Raw genomic sequence first — 20,397 nt, 5'->3', positions numbered from 1 at the left:
TTTGCTTCACACACTGACAGTCCAATTTTTGCGAAATATGAATGTGTTACCATTGTTCCGGGATCTCTGTTTCTCCTGCCTGAGCCTTTTTTTTCTCTTGCCTATCTGAACTGAATGGTTGCTATCTTGAGCAAACTGGTGCCTGGAAGGGAAATTAAAAAAAAAAGGTGGTGTAATTGGGTATTTATAAACTTACATTTCTAACAACAGCTTTCACAGCTAGTACACAAAGTGGCTGTTTATATAAACAAAATTAGAAGGATGCCATCTTTCCCTGCATGAAGTAAAGTTTTTAAAGAGGTTTTTACTATATTCATGGGACTGAGCACTGAGGAAGACAGGAACCATGTGCTTCCAAGGCACAACAAGAAAACAAATACTCTACAGCCACTTCCAGTTCAAGATTCTCATTCTTCCTGATTTGCACTGACACAATCTTGCACTCCTAGTGCCATGCCACAGCACATCCTCAGATTCTTCAGTGACTTGTTGGTAGCTCGGCTACATAAGGGATGTTAGAGGTGCACAACTGAGTCAACTCAATGTTTCTTATACTCATTTCTCCTGGCACATCCTATAAATAAAGCCTGAGGATAAAACACAGGGATGACTAGGAGGAAATACACTCCACCAAAAGACCCTCTATAGCATAGCCAGCAGTAAACCATTAGCTAATCTGTTATAAATATATCTGCTTGTAATACATAATATAATCTTTTTTTAAGACAATAAAGATATGGATTTGTTTCAGAGGGGGGAGAGAAAGGAAATGTAGCAGAAGCTAGAACTGAAGCTCGTTCAGTTTTAGCTTTTAGGTCACCTTATACATCTTATTTCCCAGCAAGTGATTATTCCCTATTGAACATTTAACTCATCTCATTTTACAATACTGTAAATGACATAATATAGGAGAGAATGCTTTAAGTACCTATTAAAATTGGTATTTGAATACTCTGCCCAACTGATATACACAAGTGGATAATCTAGAAAAGCACCTGTGGAAAGTAGAAGGAAAAAGAAGCCTTCTTTCTTTCCTTCAGTGAATTTTCGTCTGCAAAACAAACATTCCTAATTCATATTCGGACATTAAACAGTTGTTTTACCCACTTTGCTATATTTTAAACAATCATAAAAGTTAAGTAGAGGCAGTCAACTTTCTCCATTTTGAAATTATACTGTAGTATAGAATGCTGGAGAATAATCCATAATTTCTAATATTTAAAATAGTGATTTAGGCCAAATTGTTTCCAGTTTTTCATTATAAATATGGCTAGTATTTAGGCACAGGCTAAATATTTGCACAAGATGTAAATTAATCCAAGAACAATACAGGAATTAATTCAATTACACTCAACATCAATAATTAACTTCTGCAAATATTAAGCATGGAAGATAATTTGAGAAAATGTGACCCATGTTATTTTCCTTATAAAATAAGTATTTTTATTATTTTTCATAGCTAATATAAAATTAACAGTAAAATGTAGCTCTGAAAAGTCTTTACAACACTTTATCAAGTTTGAGTTTCCTATTGTTTAGTCAGTAGATTTACAAGAACAATTATTTAAATAAAAAATAAAATATAAAGCCTATGTTTAAAACATGGCCTTTATTGATGCTCTCTAATGAGCTTCATATTTATCTTACATTGAAATAGTTCTGCTTTGCTTAAGAAAAGACAGAAAAAGTGCATTTACAAGAGTACTTTTTCTTTAATTCTCTGAGAAAATGGAAGGAATTGGAATCACAAGTTGACAAATGTGGTAAATGAAATTTCAAGAAACATCCATTTTAGTAATGCTACCTCATCACTAGTGTTTTGCTCCGACCTTCTGCTGTGTGAACCATAATATCCTGATATACAGTCTAGAGCATCTATGTTATTACTCTACAGCATATTAAACACAGAAAAAGAGGGTTAAAACCCTTTTCAATGTACAAACATGAATTAAAAAATTGATAAAAAAATCACTTTATACATAATGTATATGCAAACTGTTTTAAATACATGGTTTTGGAAGAGTTATTTACAAACTGTATCTGTCTGTGGGACAATCCACAGACAAAGCATACACAGTTGCTTTACTTTATTGTTGCATCTCAGCTCTGGGAGATATAAATTCATTCGGCAGTATAGCAAACAAACTGTGACAAAGCATCTTAAGGGCAACCCAATAGAATTTGTTCCTCAAAACAATAAGTACTAGGACTGCCAAAGTTTCCAAATAAGGTCATAATTTAATCCAATGCCTGATTACAGTTCTACACTGTGGAAAATAAGTATGGACAGACCCACTTTACATACAGGCATGGCTACTGGATAAACCTCCTGTAAGAGCTACAACTGGTAGGTAATGTTTTATCGAAAGAGTGAACTAACCTAGATTTTTTTTTCCAATTTTATTAATATTTTAAAAAATACATAAAAATACAACATCCAATGTCTGAATAAATATATTTAACAAGTTGTAGGATACCTTATTTTACACAAAAAAATTTCAGCTTTAGAAATCTTGTTAAATAACTTCATTGTTGTTATATATTTCATTTTTTGTCTTTTTGTAACAAAATAAAAACTCTGAAATTACATAGAAAAAAGACAAAATATTTTTGTCAAGGAATAAGATAGTCCACTGAAAACCTATTCACAATTCCACTGTAAACATTAATAAACATTAAAATATTTGCATAATTGTGTGCTCAAAAATCCTATAAAAAGTGGAAGACTTATTACAACTGTAGTTTTCAGTAAACTACACTTCCTTTCACAATTTATTTTGTCCCATATACACCTTTAAAACTGGGCACATTGCTGAACATATACTTTGGCAGTTCTGTATAGCAAGTGCTTCCACAAAGAGGAACTACTCACCAAGGGTTAACATACAGTTCGAGGAAAGTGCAGCAGTTACTCGATTCTTTTTGATAATATTTTGATGTCTGTTGGGTGCACTTGCTTTTCTACAATTTCCCTAGAACACCTGAAGGCTTCACTGGACATATCTTTTCAAATTTGGTAAGTGCCCTTTCTCTGTGCTGACAAAAAACAAATATACACAATGACATACATGTCAGATTGTGCCTACAAACCTTCGGTTACCAATGAGCTTAATTTCTTCGAACAGTAAAATTAAAAATAAAAAAGAGGGGAGGGGAAAAAAAACAAACATACAGTCCAGCAGTGGAAGAGTGTACAGAATATACTTGGCAATGTCAAACCAGTTGAGTGCTTTCTGTGGATGTATTTCAGGACTTCAGTATTTATGTCCATGGCAGCAAGCTGCTGGCAAGGCAGAGAAATGTGTATCACCTGCATTCTACAGCAAGCACATTCTGTGGAGGAGAGGATGATGATGGACTCATTCCAGTGTCTGATGAAGCAGAAGACATGGATGCTCCTGTATGAGACACTGGAAATATTTAAAGTAGGATGTTAGGAACAGACTATCAATGACACTTTACGTTGGGGGCTACTTAGGGCTGCTCTGATTTTAAATGTGTATCATCATAAAACAGTTTATGAGGTGTTAAGTAAAGCACATCATTTCAGTCACGTGGAGAAAGTCAGGCACAACATCTTATATCAGACCGTAGGGCATTATTCTTCAAAGTAGTGCTCTTAGTCTCTTTTTTTCAATGAGAATTTATTACTTTATTTATTTTACTTAAAAAAGGCATGGAAGGAAGGAAGTGCTAACAGAATACTTTTCAATCCTACTAGGAAAATCCAGATGGATTGCTTATGCAGCCATTAGGAAGTTCTCATGTTTCAGTATGATTTTACTGAACTCATCGCCATGGTATCAGAGCAACTAGTACTGAATTCAAGATAACAATATTTATTAGAAAAAAAAAAAAGTTTTATGAAACTGGTCTAAATTATTTTTTTTAATTCGCAGGTTCATGTGAACTGGACAACCAATATCACCATTTCTGTATTTCTGAAATCTTAAAAGAACTAGATTTTGTTATGCTAATTGCAGAAACCCAGATTTACAGTACATTTTGAAGTCCATGTTTTTAAAGGGGGGAGAGGTGGTTAGACATGTTCCTGCAAAGCCAGGCAGAAGGTAGGGCACAGTAGCACCTCAAGCCAAAATGCGTAGCACTACAAAAAACAAATCTATGGGTGACCACAGATCCAAAGCTGCCTGGCTGGAGTGCAATAAAGGCATGCTCTTCAGCTAGGGGCAATGGGTGCTCCTTAGCTCACACTGTCCCCAGGACTTTCAAGGGCCGACAGACAACTGGGACCAGGGAGCAGCTCCCCTGTCCTGTGGTTACATGACGGTAAATTTATGACCGCAGGCAGTCAGGCCCAGGGCTGCTTGCAAGATGCCTGGCAGGCTGAAAGGGCTGATTGGGAAGAGTTGCCCCTGGTCAGCCCCTGCCACCACCATGGCCCATTGCCCACTACGCTCCTCATCCCTCTCTCTGCCGCAGAGGAGCGGTGGGGAGAGCAGAGCACTGCGGGACAGTAGAGGGTCTAGGTCAGCATTTCTCAACCCATGGGTTGCAACCCAAAAATGTCACAAGAATATTTTAAAGGGTTGTGAGTTACAGCAGGGCAGAGGGGCAGCAGGAAGGCATCTGCCTCTTCCAGCAGGGGAAGGGGGTAGGTTAGAGCTCTGTGGCTGGGCTGGCAGCACTGGGAGTCAGTGCCCATGCTCGTGGAAGTGGGGTAGCCAGGAGATGCTGCTCGGGGGGTGGGAAGGGCCATGACCAAGGTGCCTGGTGTCATACAGCAGCCCCAGCCTAGGGCAAGGGGGGTGCCACAGGCCCCTCCGCCTCCTCCCTTCAACCTGTGCCAGGGCCGGACTCACTCAGCTGTCACTTGCATAAGCCAGAGTCACCACAGCTGCTGTACTCCAGCCCATGTGGGATGAGGGCAGCTGGGGGGCCCCCTAGCAGGGCTGGGCAGGCAGGGGGCTGTGGGTCAGGAGTGAGGGACACCAGCATGGCTGGGGGAGGGGGGAAAAGAGGCCAGGGGGTTGTGGGTTGGGATAGATCATGCGTCTTCGCAAATGGGTCTTAGTAGGAAAAAGGTTGAGAACCACTGGTCTAGGTAACATGCCAGATGTTAAAATTAACATGGGATACTTACATGCTAGAAAACTTCCAGTTTCAACAAGTAACTTTTAAGGCAGGTTTGACTTTTTGCAGTGAATTTGCCATTTTTATCATGGGATAATTGCTTTAGCATCTGGCATGCTATCATTAAATGTGTGACCTTTGCATTAATACTGCACTATACGTGTAATGTCCGTCACGCCCTTACAACCAATTCAGAGGTGCTAAACATCTAGTCCATGGTCCAGACCCAGTACATGGAGCCGTATCATTGAGCTCCATGGGTCTCCCCACAGGTATGGATATTTGGCAGTGGGAGTGGTGGGAGCATTAATTCCTGCACCCCTGCTGCCAAATTTCTGCCACAGGGTGCCCTGGGGCCAGACAATGTGGCCCTAAGCTAACTGGTTCAGAGAGGCTTTCTTGGGAAACAACCTGCTTCATTAGATGCTACAATAAGGGTGGTTTTAAAATACGTAAGATTTTTCCTTCTTTCTTTACTGTAAGTTTGTGAAGCAAAGTCAAGACATAAATTTTACTTTTGTCTTATGCGGATACAAAGCAAGAATTGGGTGAATTGTATTTTCTGTAGTAATTTTTCTGAGAACAACATCAAGTTTGAGGTTTTTTTATATTTTCACAAAAGGCTTCTTATGATAGAGGGCTTATACAGTAAAGGTAAATTTTAAAGATACCTTCTCTATCTTTCTTTTTTAATCGTTTCCTTCTTCTGTCTATGGTTGCTACTTCTGACTTCAAAGACATGTAGTATTTTCGTATTTCCTGTAATTTTTCTTGCAGAAAAGAGATTCTCTCAGTGCTGTTCATGTTGTCCAATTCATCTTTAAGAGGGAAAAAATAATTTCACTCAATTTTTGTTAAAAAGGTAACTGTAATTCATAGACGATATCATACACACCAACATTACTACTAAGTAAGGTTACATCCAAGATAAGCTGCCAAAGCCTTTATATATTTCCTTCAAAACACAAAATGTCTGATTAATTCCATTTAATCCAGGGTGCTGAAATTCTAGGGACAGAGACTAAAAAGAACTGTGCTCCCCATGAACAGAAGGCTATACATTTCCATCATGCTTGTAAAGGTTGACATTCCTCTCCCCTCCGCCTAATGATTAATCATTAGTACTGCCTAAGAGTAAAAATACTACTCGTCCTGAAGATGTCTTAGTTTGCCACAGTTTAAGGTTACACTATTTTGGACCATAGGCAAAAAAACCCAAAAACCAAAATTCTTTTGCCATCTCACACTTCATTTGCAACTTGAATTTTAGCAGCTGACAACTCAGTACTTCTTGAATTACCAATTAATGACTTTTTATGCCATCTGAAAATTGGGATAACTCTAGGCTACATTCAAATTTATAACATGTCAGCTTCATGATCCTGAAATAACGACAAAGAAAATGAAACTGCGGGGTAAGGGCAGGAATAGAGAAAATGAAAACTTAAACAGCAATTTTTACAAGGATTGTTGTGTGTGAACTGTAAGGCACAGAAATACCAGTCAGTATAGTTTTACAATACTGTTCACAGAATCATAGAAAATGAGTTGGAAGGGACCTCAGGAGGTCACATCTAGTCTCAAAGCAGGACCAGCCCCAACAAGATCACTGTAGCTGGGGCTTTGTCAAGCTGAGCCTTAACAACCTCCAAAGATGGAGATTCCACCACCCCTCTAGGTGACCCGTTCCAGTGCTTCACCACCCTTTTAGTGAGAATGTTTTTCCTAATATCCAGTTTAAACCTCCCTTGCTGCAAATTGAGACCATTGCTCCCTGTTCTGTCATTTTACAGTGCTTACTTGGAATTGTTCTAGAAAATAAGCCTTGGACCTTGGACCAATATATATATTACTTAAATATTTAAGAACTTAAAAAAATTCTTACTGAGCTGAAAACTCCATTTATACACTCTGGGAGAAGCATTCTGCTGATGATGTTTCTCTCTGTGTTTATCCTTTTCTCCATCTTTGATATGAGGGGATATCACTCTTGCTGGGGATCGAGCAAGCTTCTGTGGTTTTGACATATTAACGTGTTTAACTGGAGTACATTTACTTGAACTGTCCAGGACTGGAAGATCTTCACTATCACTACTTTGTCCTATGAGAAATTAATTTGGATTAGAAGAACCAGTACTTTGGTACTCTTTAAAGACTACAATTTCTGTCCCCCAAAACTGTAGTTATAGTTGAGAAAGTGACTAACAAAAAACTGCACTTCTTTACTCAAAAGAACCTGCTTCCCGGGTGCATTCCAAATGTTATCAAAACTCAAGGTGGAGGTAAGATCTTTTATTAGATCAACTAAATATTTGCAAAAAAAATCCCTTTATTTGCAAGCTTTCAGGTACACGCACTCTTCTTCAGGCATAGTTGGTCTAATAAAAGATATTGCTTCTACCACGAGTTCTGATTCCTTTTGCCTGTAGACCAATATGGCTACAACCTGTATTCCAAATGTTATCAAATTATCAGCAATCCAAGTATTGTATTTTTTTAAATCTAAGTTGACACTCTTGCATTAAAAATAAACATTTAATCTAATTTTTGTTTCAGTCCACAGTTACTGGATCTTTTTTAACACCCCTCCCCCCTGCAATATTTAACTTTTGACAATAGTAACATAGAGCAGTTGCACATTCAAGATGCACAAGTTTCCAAACATTTTAAGTTACAGTGCCCATAGAAATATTAATCTCCTCACTCTGCATACAATAATGAAGGTATAACTTTAACAACCCATTAATTTTTTTCAGTTACTGTAGGAATCCAAATATTTCCAGTATGTAACATTTAAATCTGAAAAATGCTATTATTTGCCACCGACTGTGGTAACTGATTGAATTACATTCTTTTAGCTTTGGTCAATGTTATCGCTAATGAGCTGTGAGAGTAAATTCAGGTTTCAGCAAATTAAAAAAAAAAGTTATGTATCCAATCAAAGTGTGAACATGAATATTTTCTTCCTAGAAGTATGACGCTTATCTAAATTAATTCAAAAATATTTTTCTTGTACATTAAAATTAACCTTTATTCTTGCATGAAAAGCACTTGACCCACATTTTCAAGAAAGCGATTCTATTCAGCAAAGAAAAGGAAGAAAATGACCAGAAGAAAGGTAAATAGTTGATGTGCTCTTACATTCAGTTACTTTGAAAAACCACTAACTGATTTTAAAAAAAAAAATGATGATAGTCATGGAACCACCAGCTTATCGCATAGCTAATATACCCATTTCAATCATGGTTCTAGATCCATTAATACTAATGGAAAGGCCTGGCAAGGAAATTCCTATCTATGAAAAATGGTGGTCTACATCCCAGGGCGGTAGTTTTTTTCTATACACATGCCATGTACAAGCATCCCCTGCTGAACCTACCTGTTCCATTCTTTTCATTTTTGGCTACAGCACTTGTTCGCTTTGGAGTACGCTTTTGTTTCTTTGCCAGTGTCCCACTATTGCCATCACTTGGCCTTTTTTGACCTGTAGGACAGAAGAACACACTCTAATATATGCAAGGTCTAACATATAGGTTTGAATCAAAATTATCTTTAAAGACAACTAACTGCTAATGTAATAGCCTTTTGATTGTACACCAACCATCCTAAGGAAAAACAGACAGGGGTGGTTTCAGGATCTGTCAAAAAAGGGAGACTTAGCAGAGACTTACCCTTCTCTCCAGTGTCCCTTTCTTGTACTGCTAGACTACAAATGCTTGAAGTCGTACTGGCTTCAAATCCATTAGCAGACTCACTTTCACAGAGACCTTCTTGAGATTCTTCTGCCACACTGTCCACCTCAATCGTTATATCACTTTCACTCTTTATACTGCGTGATTCATCCTGACTAAGGGCAAGGGGTGAGGCCACTGAGAAGTTTGGCTGGACTGCAGAGGGTAAGGCAGATGGGTTTGAATGTGGAGTGATGGAACCTGGCTTTTCCAACACTGCATCCTCAGCGACGCTCTTTTCCTTCTCGTCAAAATCATCCAAGTCCACTTCATGGCACAGGAGAGTTTCTGGTCCAATTTGAGGCATGGTGTCATCCTCATCTTTTAATGGAACATTCCCACTTTCCTCAGATGGACATTCAAAGTTTTCATTCATTAGCTGTTGAACCCGTTGGTCTGATTCTGCCACTAACGATGGCATTTCCTCATTTTCAGTTCTGAGTGATTCTTCAGCATTTAAATCTTTACATTCTGCTGTCCCGACACATTCATTGGTCTTCTCAGTCGCAATGTTTGACACTTCCATCTCACTCTCCAGTCGTACTCTTTTATCAGGAGATGACTGTTCTGTTTTCCTTTTCAAAAATTTCTTATCCTTTATACAAGGTTCCATTTCATTTTCAGTAGTGGTGGAAAACTCTTTAGTATCCAATGAAGAAACATCTAATCTTTCAGTTTCCAAGATAGATTCATTTGTTGCCTCTTCCTGGCTTCCTGGAATCTTTACATTCTCTAAAGAAGGGTCCTTTGTCTTGCTCCTTCTCCCCTTCCCTTTAGGTGATTTTTCAGTCTCTTTTTTAATGTCTTCCACTTGTTCAGTTTTATTCCCAAAAATCTGAACAATTTGCTCACTTTCTTCAACTTCCAGTTTCAGAATTTCTAATGGCTGCACTTGAGTCCTGTCGTTTTCTTTCAACGCATGTGAAATCTTTGGGTTTTCTTCATCAGGTTTCTCATCAATTAGTTTTTCATTTTTTTCCGGTTCTGAAATTTCTGGAGAAAATTCATTCAGAGTCTTTTCAGAACTCTCATCTCCCTCACTGTCAGATGAGTCAGAGTCTGCCAAACATAAAAAGGTAAAAACGCCAAAAAAGATCATCAGTTAAAACACAATTTCCGATTTCAGCCAAACAAATACTCAACAGTTCTGGTTTTGCATCAACTTCAACTATAAAAAAGTTGCTATTGTATTTGACCTACTTTTGCTACCATTTTTATTAGTGCCATTTTAAATCGCTCTGGATACATGGTATCAGCCATTCCACAGAAAGCAAGTTCTTTTTTATTTTGTTAACATTACGCTGCTATTTCTATATCCCCCAAAAGCAACACCTTTCAGGAGGATAAGATGCTTTTACAGGTTCTCTATCCAAAGATTTCAGTTGTAAGAGATCTCCTTCCCTTTGAGTTGACCTCAAAAAAGAATAGATGGCTCAGAAAACAAGTAACAGGATACAGACATTTCATTGTTAAACCACTGGCATGAATAAGACACTTTATATACAACACGCGCTATTATGCTGCCAGATTATTATGTTGCTGGAAACTGTATGAAAGGAGTTGACTGTTTCACTTCAATTTCTTCAGGACCTGGGTTCACACCATCAAAAAAAAGTTGCAACCATCTGTACTTAACTACCTTGCTAGAGGCATCAGCAGTGAGGTTGAAGACTGAATGACCATAGCACTAGTTCACTTCCTATCTCTGGAACTTATCTTCTTAAAATTAGGACCGAGGGACAGCGATTAGGGAACACAAGGTGCATCAGGGTTGTCCAACTGGTGGCCCATGAGGGATTAAGTTGCAGCCCCTGGGCTCCCACCTAGCTGCCACTCCCCCCCTCACTGAAGCTGCAACAGCAGCTGATGTCCCTGGACTCCCCCTTCCTCCTCTAGCTTTTGCTGCCTGCCTCTGCCCACCATAGAACAGGGTGAGGGGGCAGAGCTCACGTACAGGGTACACAGCGGGGGTGTAGGGAAGGAGAGCCCAGACATGGTGCAGCAGGAGGGCATCCAAATTGTGTGCAGCCTGGGGAACCTGTGCCTTGCTCTGGGAGTGGCCTCCAGCCACTGAATAGTTGGACACCCCCTTGGGAAGATCATACCAGTTGCCCATTACTTTTCACTTTAGGTGGTAAACAGATGACTTTGCTTTCCAGCTCTACCAGCAGCATTAAAATTCACCAGGAAAAAAAATTAAACCTCATTTCAAAAAGGTTCTAAAAGCACACACAGGACAGAGATCACTCACCGTTTGATCCCCTATCAGAATCAAACATTCCTGAGCTACGTCTCGTTTGCCTGCGAGGTGTTGCTAAAATCAAAATCAAAATTAATTAATTTATATAGAATAAATATTGCACCAAAAATCGTGAAGTGGTATATTGTGCTAGTAAGCTGGCTGACTGCATGGGACTAAAACTGCTGCTTTACAGCACAGCAAAATGTTTAAGTTTTCAAACTGACACACATTTACCTTGCTAGTGCTTACACAAACATCCATATATGGTCAATTAAACAACTGTGAAAGTTCCCAGCAGATATACCTTCTGTTCCATTTGGTAATGGTGAACAAACTGACAAATTACTTCTTGCACTTCTGGCTCCTGCTTTACCTTCACTATTAGGTGTTTTGGATAAGTTGCAAGACATATTTGATAGAAGTGTAGATTTCAGAGGGGGACGTCCACGTTTTGATTTCTGCTTCTCTTCATCCTTCTTTTCATCTTTTTCACTGTCGTCTTTATTCTGAAAACAAAAATAGGGCATTTTATGAACATACATCAGTGCTCAGAGCCAGAATTACCTCTCTTGTGCTACATATGAAAAATAGCTGATTAGGGAGTGAGCAGCTAAATAAAATTGTTATGAAGAGTAGGCATGGTCAGAAGGCATTATTACATGTAGTTTACTGATCAACTAATCTTACTTTTGCTTTTTTCTTTTGTTTTCTCTTTGGTCCTCCTTTGTCCAAAGGCCAGATAATCCGATCAGCTTTCACCCATTCATCATATCTAAAGGCAAACACACAGCATACTGTTACTATCGCAGTTAAAAACTGTTTTACTATAATATGATACAACAATCAGGAGTTTATTTTTGTTATTGTTAGTAAAAATAACAGCAACAGCAATCTTTAAAACTTCTGGCAAAAGGCAATTACAAATATTGACAGATATTTTCGAAAGGTACAGATGGCACATTTATACCTATTAAATTTTCCTGCATTGCTAAGCTATAAAGAAGTGATGTAAAAATATATATTTGTTGGAGGGAGGTGATGGAAGTCTACTTAGAGATTCCTCAGGAACTTAAGGAGATGGCAGTTTCAAATTGTATACACAAAGAAATTAATTTTTTTTTAAAGTTATGTGGCATTTATTGTACATGCAGTTACATTGTTTGTAACAAGGTCCATTAATACAACCTCTATTAAATATAAAGAATTTCTTCTGGAATCTAGCAGGATCATTTGGGGGACCGTTCCCCATCCCAGTAGCTCTTTACAAAGTTCAGCTTTTCCCCCTATTCATAAATTTCTTTACCAAATATTATCTTTAATTATAGCCGATATTCAAGTGTCAGCACAACTTTGCTCATTTAAACATCCAAGTTTAATACATAAACTGTTGTTTATGCTTAAAATAGTATAATCTATCCTGATAAGCAGTGATCCAGGTTTTCCATTTCCTGTGGAAAAATGCAGATTTTCCCCTTTAAAGGAAAAAAACCTGGGAAACCGCAGGGTTTCTCTTTCAGGCTGGCAGAGACCCAGCCTGCAAAGGCCTGCTTGAACCTGGGGGAGCAGGGGGAGTGCAATCAGAGGCAGGGGGCCATGTGCGGATGTGCACACACACATGCATAGAGCCAGCAATGCAGCCAGGTAGTGTAGTGGACAGCAGCTCCCTGCAGGTAAGTCTATGGGGGGAAGAGGCACAGGTGAGGTGTAGGGCAGGGTGGGGGGGGTACATGCCTTCTCAGATTTCTGTGCCCACAGTGGGGCATGGGACAGGGCTGCAGCCTGGCCAGACCAGCACTGAGCAGGAGCTGCCTCTGTGGCCCAGTGGGCAGAACTTAGTGTAGGAGGGCAGAGTGGGGAGGCTTGGTGCACCCACCGCAGGGAGTGCTGCGCCACCATGGCCAGCAGGGTGAAGTGTCTCCTGCCCACCCGGCATCAGCAGGGGGGCGCAACTCTGCACTGCTGCCACCAGGGCGCCTCACCTTGGCAGCTTATGGTGGCATGGCTGGCACAGGGCTTCCAGCAATGGAGGTTTGGAGTTGCACCCCCCGCACCACAAGGTGCCAAGTGGGCAGCGGGTGCCTCACTTTGGTGGCCATCACGGCACAGTGCTCCCTGCTGTGCTGGATCCCGCCCACTGGGCCACAGGCGGCTCCTGTCTGGTCCCAGTCCAGCCAGGCTACAGCCCCATGCCCTACTGTGGGTGCAGAAATCTGGGGTTGGGAGGGGAAGGGGCACGTGCCACCACATACCCTGCTGATGCATTGCCTATGGCGTACTACAATTTACTGATACAAGTACTCCATTTGAAACTAACAAAACTACATAGTTTTAAGAAGAGATTGGCTAAAAACCTGCAAACAGGCATGTGAGGAATTCCAGTAGCTTAAACAGGACTATTCATATGTGAGAAAAGTTACACACATGAAAAAGCATTAGCATGATCTGACTCTTCCATATTACCAATTCACTGTGGTGCCCAGTGATTTGTTACCCTTTATCTTCCACTAAGATTTTTAAAGAAAATTTGGATTATAGTATCTAGATATAATTTCCCATTCTTACCTTACATTCCAACCATAGTAGTGTACTAAATATAAAACTTCTCCATCATCAACTTCGGTGCTTTTAATACTGGCTTCATAAATTTTCTGAGTTTTTCCTCGTCCATATTTCACTTTCACTTTGGTTCCAGTTAGACAGGGCTCTGTGTCCTCCTCATCATCCTCCCCTTCTGATTCTCCTTTGTTTTCAATTTCCTCTCTGTAACAATGTATATTTAAAATACCCATGGATTAGGAACATAGACTGATGATTTCAAAAGCAGACAGATAGTCCCTTTCTAAATGAGGAAGAAGGAGTAGGGATATCCTTGGTTCATAAGCGCAGTACACAAAAAGCCACTTGAACATACAGTTTCTTCAAATCAGAAAACAGGATTTATGCAAAGAGAAAGGAAATAAGTGCTAAAATGATGCACAGGATTTATTCATAAACCATTTTTAATATGAACCATAATATGCATAAATATATCTCAATGTTTGAAAAGTCACCCTTTGGAAATGGACATGCTGATGAAAGAAAGGCAGTGGGAATATATTACCCACTTCTGAGGCCTAACAAAAACAGGAAAAGATGATGAGGCAATTGTAAGTTTAAGTGCTAATATAGTTGCTTGGACACGTTATTTTAAATGTTGCATCCTCTTTGGTTTACTTTATAGAACCCACCTCACTGATGGTGAGCTAAGTTTGCATTGTCACTGAAGATGATAATAAATGCCTTTTAACAAGAAATAAAAAACTCTGAAGCTTTTAATAATTTTATCTACTGTTTAAAATAAGGGGCAGGTGTACCCAAATTGTCTTTTTAATAACCCTCATCTCATCTGATCTACTTACCTGCATGGTTTCCCACCTTTTTCTTTTTTAAAAAGAAAACAAAAATTAGATTTTGAGTGAAGCAAAACTTTAAACTAATAACAAGAGATAAAGAGATACTAAGTCACAGAGATAACAAGAGAAAGAGATAAAACAGCCAAAAAGCATAATTCACTTTTAAACAGAAAATAAATTCTAAGGCATAGTCAAGAAAGAAAGATCTTGCTGAGGGAACAGATTAAACAAAAAGGGAAGATGACTGACAAGGCACTTACCTACCATTAAAAAAAAAAAAGAAAAAAAAAGACTTAAGACACCATAGATATTTAACATACCTATGCAGCCTGCTGTACACCCACACTGTATCTATGTTTGAATGGAATTTTTGCTTTCAGTGTTATTCTGCAAGGTCTTTCTTTTAACTGCATGGCACAGCCTTCCTTGAAGTCACTGTTTTTGCCACAAGTGCATCAAAATGAGATGGTGCAACCAGCACGTTCTCCAGTTGCTTCAAACAACACACATCAGGCTTGATTCAGTCTCAACTTGTGCCCCAAGTAGGCCCTGCTCCCCCAGCCACAAGGACTAGAAGAGAAGAACAACAACATCCCAAGTGGCAAAGCCAGCTTAAACAATTAAGACACAGTCAGAGGGCAGCCAGGCCTAGTGTGGTGGGAAGTAAAAGGCCTGTTCCACTTGTCTAACTTTTTGTAGACTAGTGATTGAATACATTTCTGCCTGTCAGTTTAGGTTGAGGATAATATTTTTCTACCCGCTGACTGGCTCTTTGCTCCACCATCCCCTTATCCTTTCTCGTGGTCAGTCTTCCTCCTTGTGCCTTCCATGTTCTTTCTCTTGTCCTCTTCGTTCAATCCTTCTCTCTTTCATTCATCACAATCTCTTTCCTCATGTTCTTAATTAATCTTTCCCACCTCCCCACTGTCCTCCATAATACATTTAAATATTAATACAAATAATATTGTATATTTGCCAGTCATTACTGGCTATTCTGTACATAGCATCTCCTTCTAAATATCTATATTTGGGCAGAAACCATCACTCGCTATGTTTATACAATGTTTAGCACAGTGAGATCCCTATCCTCGCTGGCACATGTGCACATTACTATAATGAAATGCCAGTATACACTGAGCCCATCCACAGGAATGGTGCAACAGTGCATAGTGCCTACTACTTACGGCTGGTGCACTGTTAGCTTACAGCAGTCCCAGAAGTGAGGCTAAGCTGACAGCAGAACTTGAGCATCGTGGGACATACTGATTAAGCATACTAATTAAGCATATCACCTGGGCAATCGTCAGAAAAACTCCTGGACAGCCCCCACAATAAGAAAGCTGCCTGCCCTAGAAGAGCTCTATGAATAACACTGCCTGCCATTTCTCAAGGATGACCTCCTTTATCAGTACAGCAGCCCTTGCTGGCTCAGGGAGATGCTGTTACACAGGAAGGGACAAATTGTGAGTGAATCAAAGCCCACATTTTTCACATTTCTGGAGTTCAGATATCAGACCAGTCCCAAACCTTCCTTGTGCTCAGATGTACAGTGTTGCTGCAGCACTGCACAGACACAGTCTCAACAGTAGGTATACGTTAATAATGTACCTTTCTCTCCTGATCTCCTCCTCTTCATCAGATTCTTTATCAGATTCCTCTTGTTTTTTCATTTTCTTTTCTTTTTGCTTTGGTGTATTCTTTTTCCCTAATGGAGTCTCATTTTCCTTCTTGTCTGCATTGTCAGGTGTTTCATCTACCTCTTTATTTTCTTTGTTACTGTCTTTTAATTTGTCCTGTGTTTTATCATCTTCTGTTTCTTTTTTAGCAGGTGTTGCATCACGAGCAAGTCTCCTCCGCCCCTATGACAGAAATGGAATCTACTTAATTTTCTATTTCATGACAGAGAAAGTTATGCAGCATATATTGTGGACTAAAGTAGATCTCTATTTCTGAGAGTTATCACACACTATTGATAACTTAAAAACATTTTTTGTTATCAAGACACCTTTTTATTTACAATAGTGGAGCTGTAACTTCCTATTATTATCCATGAGGCACCCTCAAGTTTGACAGTTCTCCCTTTTGGTTGACAGAATTTAGATTTATTAACCTTTATGCCTTCTAGAAAGACTGGATTTTCCAAAGGGAGAAGAGAAGCCACTTGGTGTAGCTGGTGAATTGGTGGTTATTATTATGGGTGGATCTTACTATGGACTTCCTGTTTTACTAGCAAATAGGATAATGCTATGAAATGGTCTTTTTAGAAATGTCACACTTTTATATTCAGAATATGTATAACTTCATTGTATTTATAATATAAACACATATTTATTACACAGCTTTGACAATTCAGGGCACCTATACATGTGCTCCAGGATTCCAGGGCGGAGGGAGGGGGAGGGCTCTCAAGAGCCAATCTAATTAAAACACCTGCAGTGTCTCATGTATTCAGTGTCCTGCATTTTAAAAAGGTGGTAGGGGCACTTTAACTAAAGCTCATTCAACGTGTAAGAGGTGCCCTCACAGACCTGTAGGTACCCTATTAAGTAAGCATACAACAATTATGGTTCCTTGGAATAAGTACATTGTTATATAGTCAAGGTTACCTATAAATATCATCAGCTATACTCCTAAAGCTGAGTTAACTAGTCTGATTAATTCTGTTATCCAACAGTCCAAAACAATAATGAGAAAAAAGCCTTCCAACTCTGTCCCTCTATACTTGCAAACTTTTGCAAAATTCTCATAAAAATGACTTTTGCAGCATTTCTGGAAGGTTACCAAGTTTGAAATCTCTCCAAAAAGGCACCTCTGATTCAGATAGACACTTAATGTAAAAACTAACTTCTTACATTTATATTATATTTATTTGGGAGGCATTTATTTAGCAAGCAAGGTTCAGTTGGGCTACTGCTTGCATCTTATTTATTTAATATTTTATCTGCCTTTATACTTTATTTGATCTACTGTGAGTCACCCCAAGTCCTTTCTTGGGAAGGACAGCGTATAAATTTAATAAAGAAGTAATTACTGCGTAAAGCACGTTTTAAGCTGTTGGTTAGGCAACATTTTTAATAAGTTTATGCTCAGTTTTTTAACTTAATATGGTTATATTTTTCTAACAGAACTTGGTCACAAAAGCCTTCATCAAGGAAACCAACGTTTGCTTTTATTTGGAAGCTAGCTTACTTGACAAAAGACAAAAGAGACTGCCTGTGAAGTATAAATAACCTGTACAACTAATACTGCTTATCTACTTCATACTAAGCAATTAAAAATTTTAGTTGTATAGATTCTTTATGCTTTGGTCATTTTCTTAAATGCTTATGCGTATTCTCTTTTTGGTTGAATAAACAGCAACTATATGGGTCACTGATAGTATCTATGTAGCTACTAATATGGCCCTCCTCCCTGCAACATGTAAACAAAAAAAGGACATCAACCAAGTGCTCCCTCCTTTCATAGAATCATAGAAATTAAGGGCTGGAAAGGACCTTGATAGATCCAGTCCAACCCCCCTGGCTCTGGGCAGGAACACTGCTGAAATCAAATGATCCCAGCAAGGTGTCTGTCCAGTCTCCTCTTGAAGACTTCCAAGGTTGGGCACTGCACCACCTCCTTGGGAAGTCTACTCCAGATTCTGGTCACCCTTACCATACAACCCGAAACCATCCTCTAACAGTTTATGGCCACTGCTCCTTGTCCTCCCCTGGGGAGCCCCAGTGAACAGTTTTTCTCCCAGCTCCCGATATTCACCCATTACATACTTGTCGATGGGCACCAAGTCTCCCCTCAGTCTTCTCTTCCCCAGGCTGAAGTCCCAGATCCCTTGGCCATTCCTCATAAAGTCTGTCCTCCAGGCCCTTAAATCTTCTTGTGCCCCTTCTCTGGACCCATTCAAGATTCTCCACGTCTTTTTTGAAGTGCAGCGCCCAGAACTGGACACTTCCCCTTTACTCGGTGCTGATGAGACCTCAGCTGGAGTACTGTGTCCAGTATGGTAGCTCATATACTAAATACAGGCTTCTGTGAACACAACCAAGTCACTGTACCACTGTTTCTTTCCTTCTCTGTACACAATAATGGCTTAGTTTGCAGATATATTTGAGAGCTGTCCTCAGAACATTACATTCAAAAATGGATTTGCATGCAGTACTTAAAACTGCAAAGCCCATAATGGTATTCATGCCTTGCAGGATGGAATTCTATATTCCAAATCAGAAGAACGTAAGAACTGCCATACTGGGTCAGACCAATGGTCCATCTAGCTCTAGCCCATTATCCTGTTAGATAGTGGCAAAAGTGGAAGCTATGCAGGGACAGCATCAGGCCAGGTATCTCTAAAGAGTGATCTAACTCCTATTCAATACACTCCCTGGCATCTACCATTTATTAGAGTCTAGCATTTGTGAAAATTCTCATTCACAATCAAAGGGCTTCCTCTATTGCAACAGTTTTTCATTTCTAGTAGAACATAACTAGGGATCTCCTGAATTCACAGCAAAAGTGGACAGCACAGCAGCTCCTTTAATTTTTCAGGTTCTACTACATGCCTCAGCTGATTGGCTGACAGGCCCTGATGGTCCTGCTGTTTGTTGCTGCCAGGCTGGAAGGCAAAAATGGTGCCCTGTTTAAAACTGCAGTTAGTCTCCCTGCCAATCAGGACCAAGTGGCAGGGCCTTTCCACCAACTGGTGGGGGAGTGGGGTGGCATGCTGGGGAACTTTCAAGATTCAAGAGCAGCCCACTTCCGCCGTGAATTAGGTAGGTCCCTAAACATACCTGCAGATGGAAGCCGTAACTGAGAAGGGAAAGGTGACTATTGGGAAGTCTTGACCCATGGGTGGTTTTGGACATCAAGAAAATTAATCTGAATTGGATCCTAGTTGATAAGACAGCAGTGTAAACAGTGGTACAGTGACTTGGTTGTGTTCACAGAAGCCTGTGTTCAAGCTACTGTAACTTTGTACATGTACAGCATTTCTCAAGCACCATCAATCATCTTTGTTAACAGGTTAAGTGACATTAGGTTAAGTAGACCCAGTTCCATTTAGCACAGTGGTGCTCAGTCTTCTGGTCCCACAGCCGAGATGAGTGGCATACGGCTGTTCTGTGGGTGAGATCTGGCCGTGTGCCACCACAGCCCCAGATGTAGCTGGAGAGCAACCCTGTGCACCGGCCTAATTTAGCATGTAGGGCCACATCATCTGGAAATCTGACAGCAGGCAATTAAAGCTGCCTCCATTCCCCCACTGCCAAATTTCCAGACCCAAAGGATCAGATGATATGGCTCTGTGGGTCGGATGTGGCTTGAAGGCTGAAGGTTGAGCACTGCTGATTTACCACATATATATAAATAAATAAATGACACCCCCCCCCCAATCCCTCCAGACAGATTACTTACTCTTGGGGATCTTAGTTCTATTTCCTCCTTTTCACTTTCACTGCTGGAATCGTTTTCCTCAACTTCTTTTTTTATTTCTACTGGGGGCATCTCTTGTTCCTCTTTTACACTTTCCTCCATTGGTTCCTCTTGTTTCGGTATGTCTACCACTTTTGGTTCATTGTGATGGATAGTCCTAAACTGAATGTTTGCAGAGCGGCAGTACTCTTCAAAACCATAAAGATACCTAGATATACACAAACAGTTCCTTCATTTTTTCAGCATTGTTTATTTAATTTTCTTTCATTTAGCCACAAAAAGCTTCATTGTTTTCATGCTTGCACAATACAAGGAAAGAGTACTAAGTCCAGGAAAATGTTCCAAAAAAAGAAACTCTTAAAGAAATTTGAAATCGAATAATTAAATACTGACGAAGGCAAAATAAGCACTTTGCATGTGTGTACATGTGCAAGCGGGTATGCACATGCACGCATGCTTGCGTGCACACACTTAACTGGTTATAATTTTTTACCTATTTACTAGTATGACACCATAA

The 20,397-nt window shown here is 39.7% G+C and overlaps 1 protein-coding gene across 5 annotated transcripts in view; it reads right to left on the bottom strand.

The window, feature by feature from the left end:
• Positions 1-1,594: 1,594 nt before the first annotated feature.
• Positions 1,595-20,397, bottom strand: part of ARID4A (AT-rich interaction domain 4A) — a 62,375-nt gene continuing 43,572 nt past the window's right edge. For 2 of the 5 annotated variants that reach the window (XM_090034281.1, XM_090034283.1), the window contains 11 exons: positions 19,863-20,088; positions 16,068-16,318; positions 13,630-13,827; positions 11,755-11,839; positions 11,372-11,573; positions 11,077-11,139; positions 8,766-9,884; positions 8,474-8,578; positions 6,980-7,195; positions 5,766-5,912; positions 1,595-3,410 (listed from right to left, as the gene is read on the bottom strand). In XM_090034281.1, the coding sequence (XP_089890407.1) occupies positions 3,307-3,410; positions 5,766-5,912; positions 6,980-7,195; positions 8,474-8,578; positions 8,766-9,884; positions 11,077-11,139; positions 11,372-11,573; positions 11,755-11,839; positions 13,630-13,827; positions 16,068-16,318; positions 19,863-20,088 (2,716 nt within the window). In that variant the 3' untranslated portion in view covers positions 1,595-3,306. The remainder of the gene's footprint in view (positions 3,411-5,765; positions 5,913-6,979; positions 7,196-8,473; positions 8,579-8,765; positions 9,885-11,076; positions 11,140-11,371; positions 11,574-11,754; positions 11,840-13,629; positions 13,828-16,067; positions 16,319-19,862; positions 20,089-20,397) is intronic. The other 3 variants (XM_090034285.1, XM_090034284.1, XM_090034286.1) reach the window with 3 other exon arrangements.

This window comes from Crocodylus siamensis, chromosome 2 (assembly GCF_052110815.1).
Source record: "Crocodylus siamensis isolate JL-2025a chromosome 2, ASM5211081v1, whole genome shotgun sequence".
In the NCBI taxonomy this organism is placed as follows: domain Eukaryota; kingdom Metazoa; phylum Chordata; order Crocodylia; family Crocodylidae; genus Crocodylus; species Crocodylus siamensis.
This window is presented reverse-complemented; position numbering and strand designations above follow the sequence as displayed.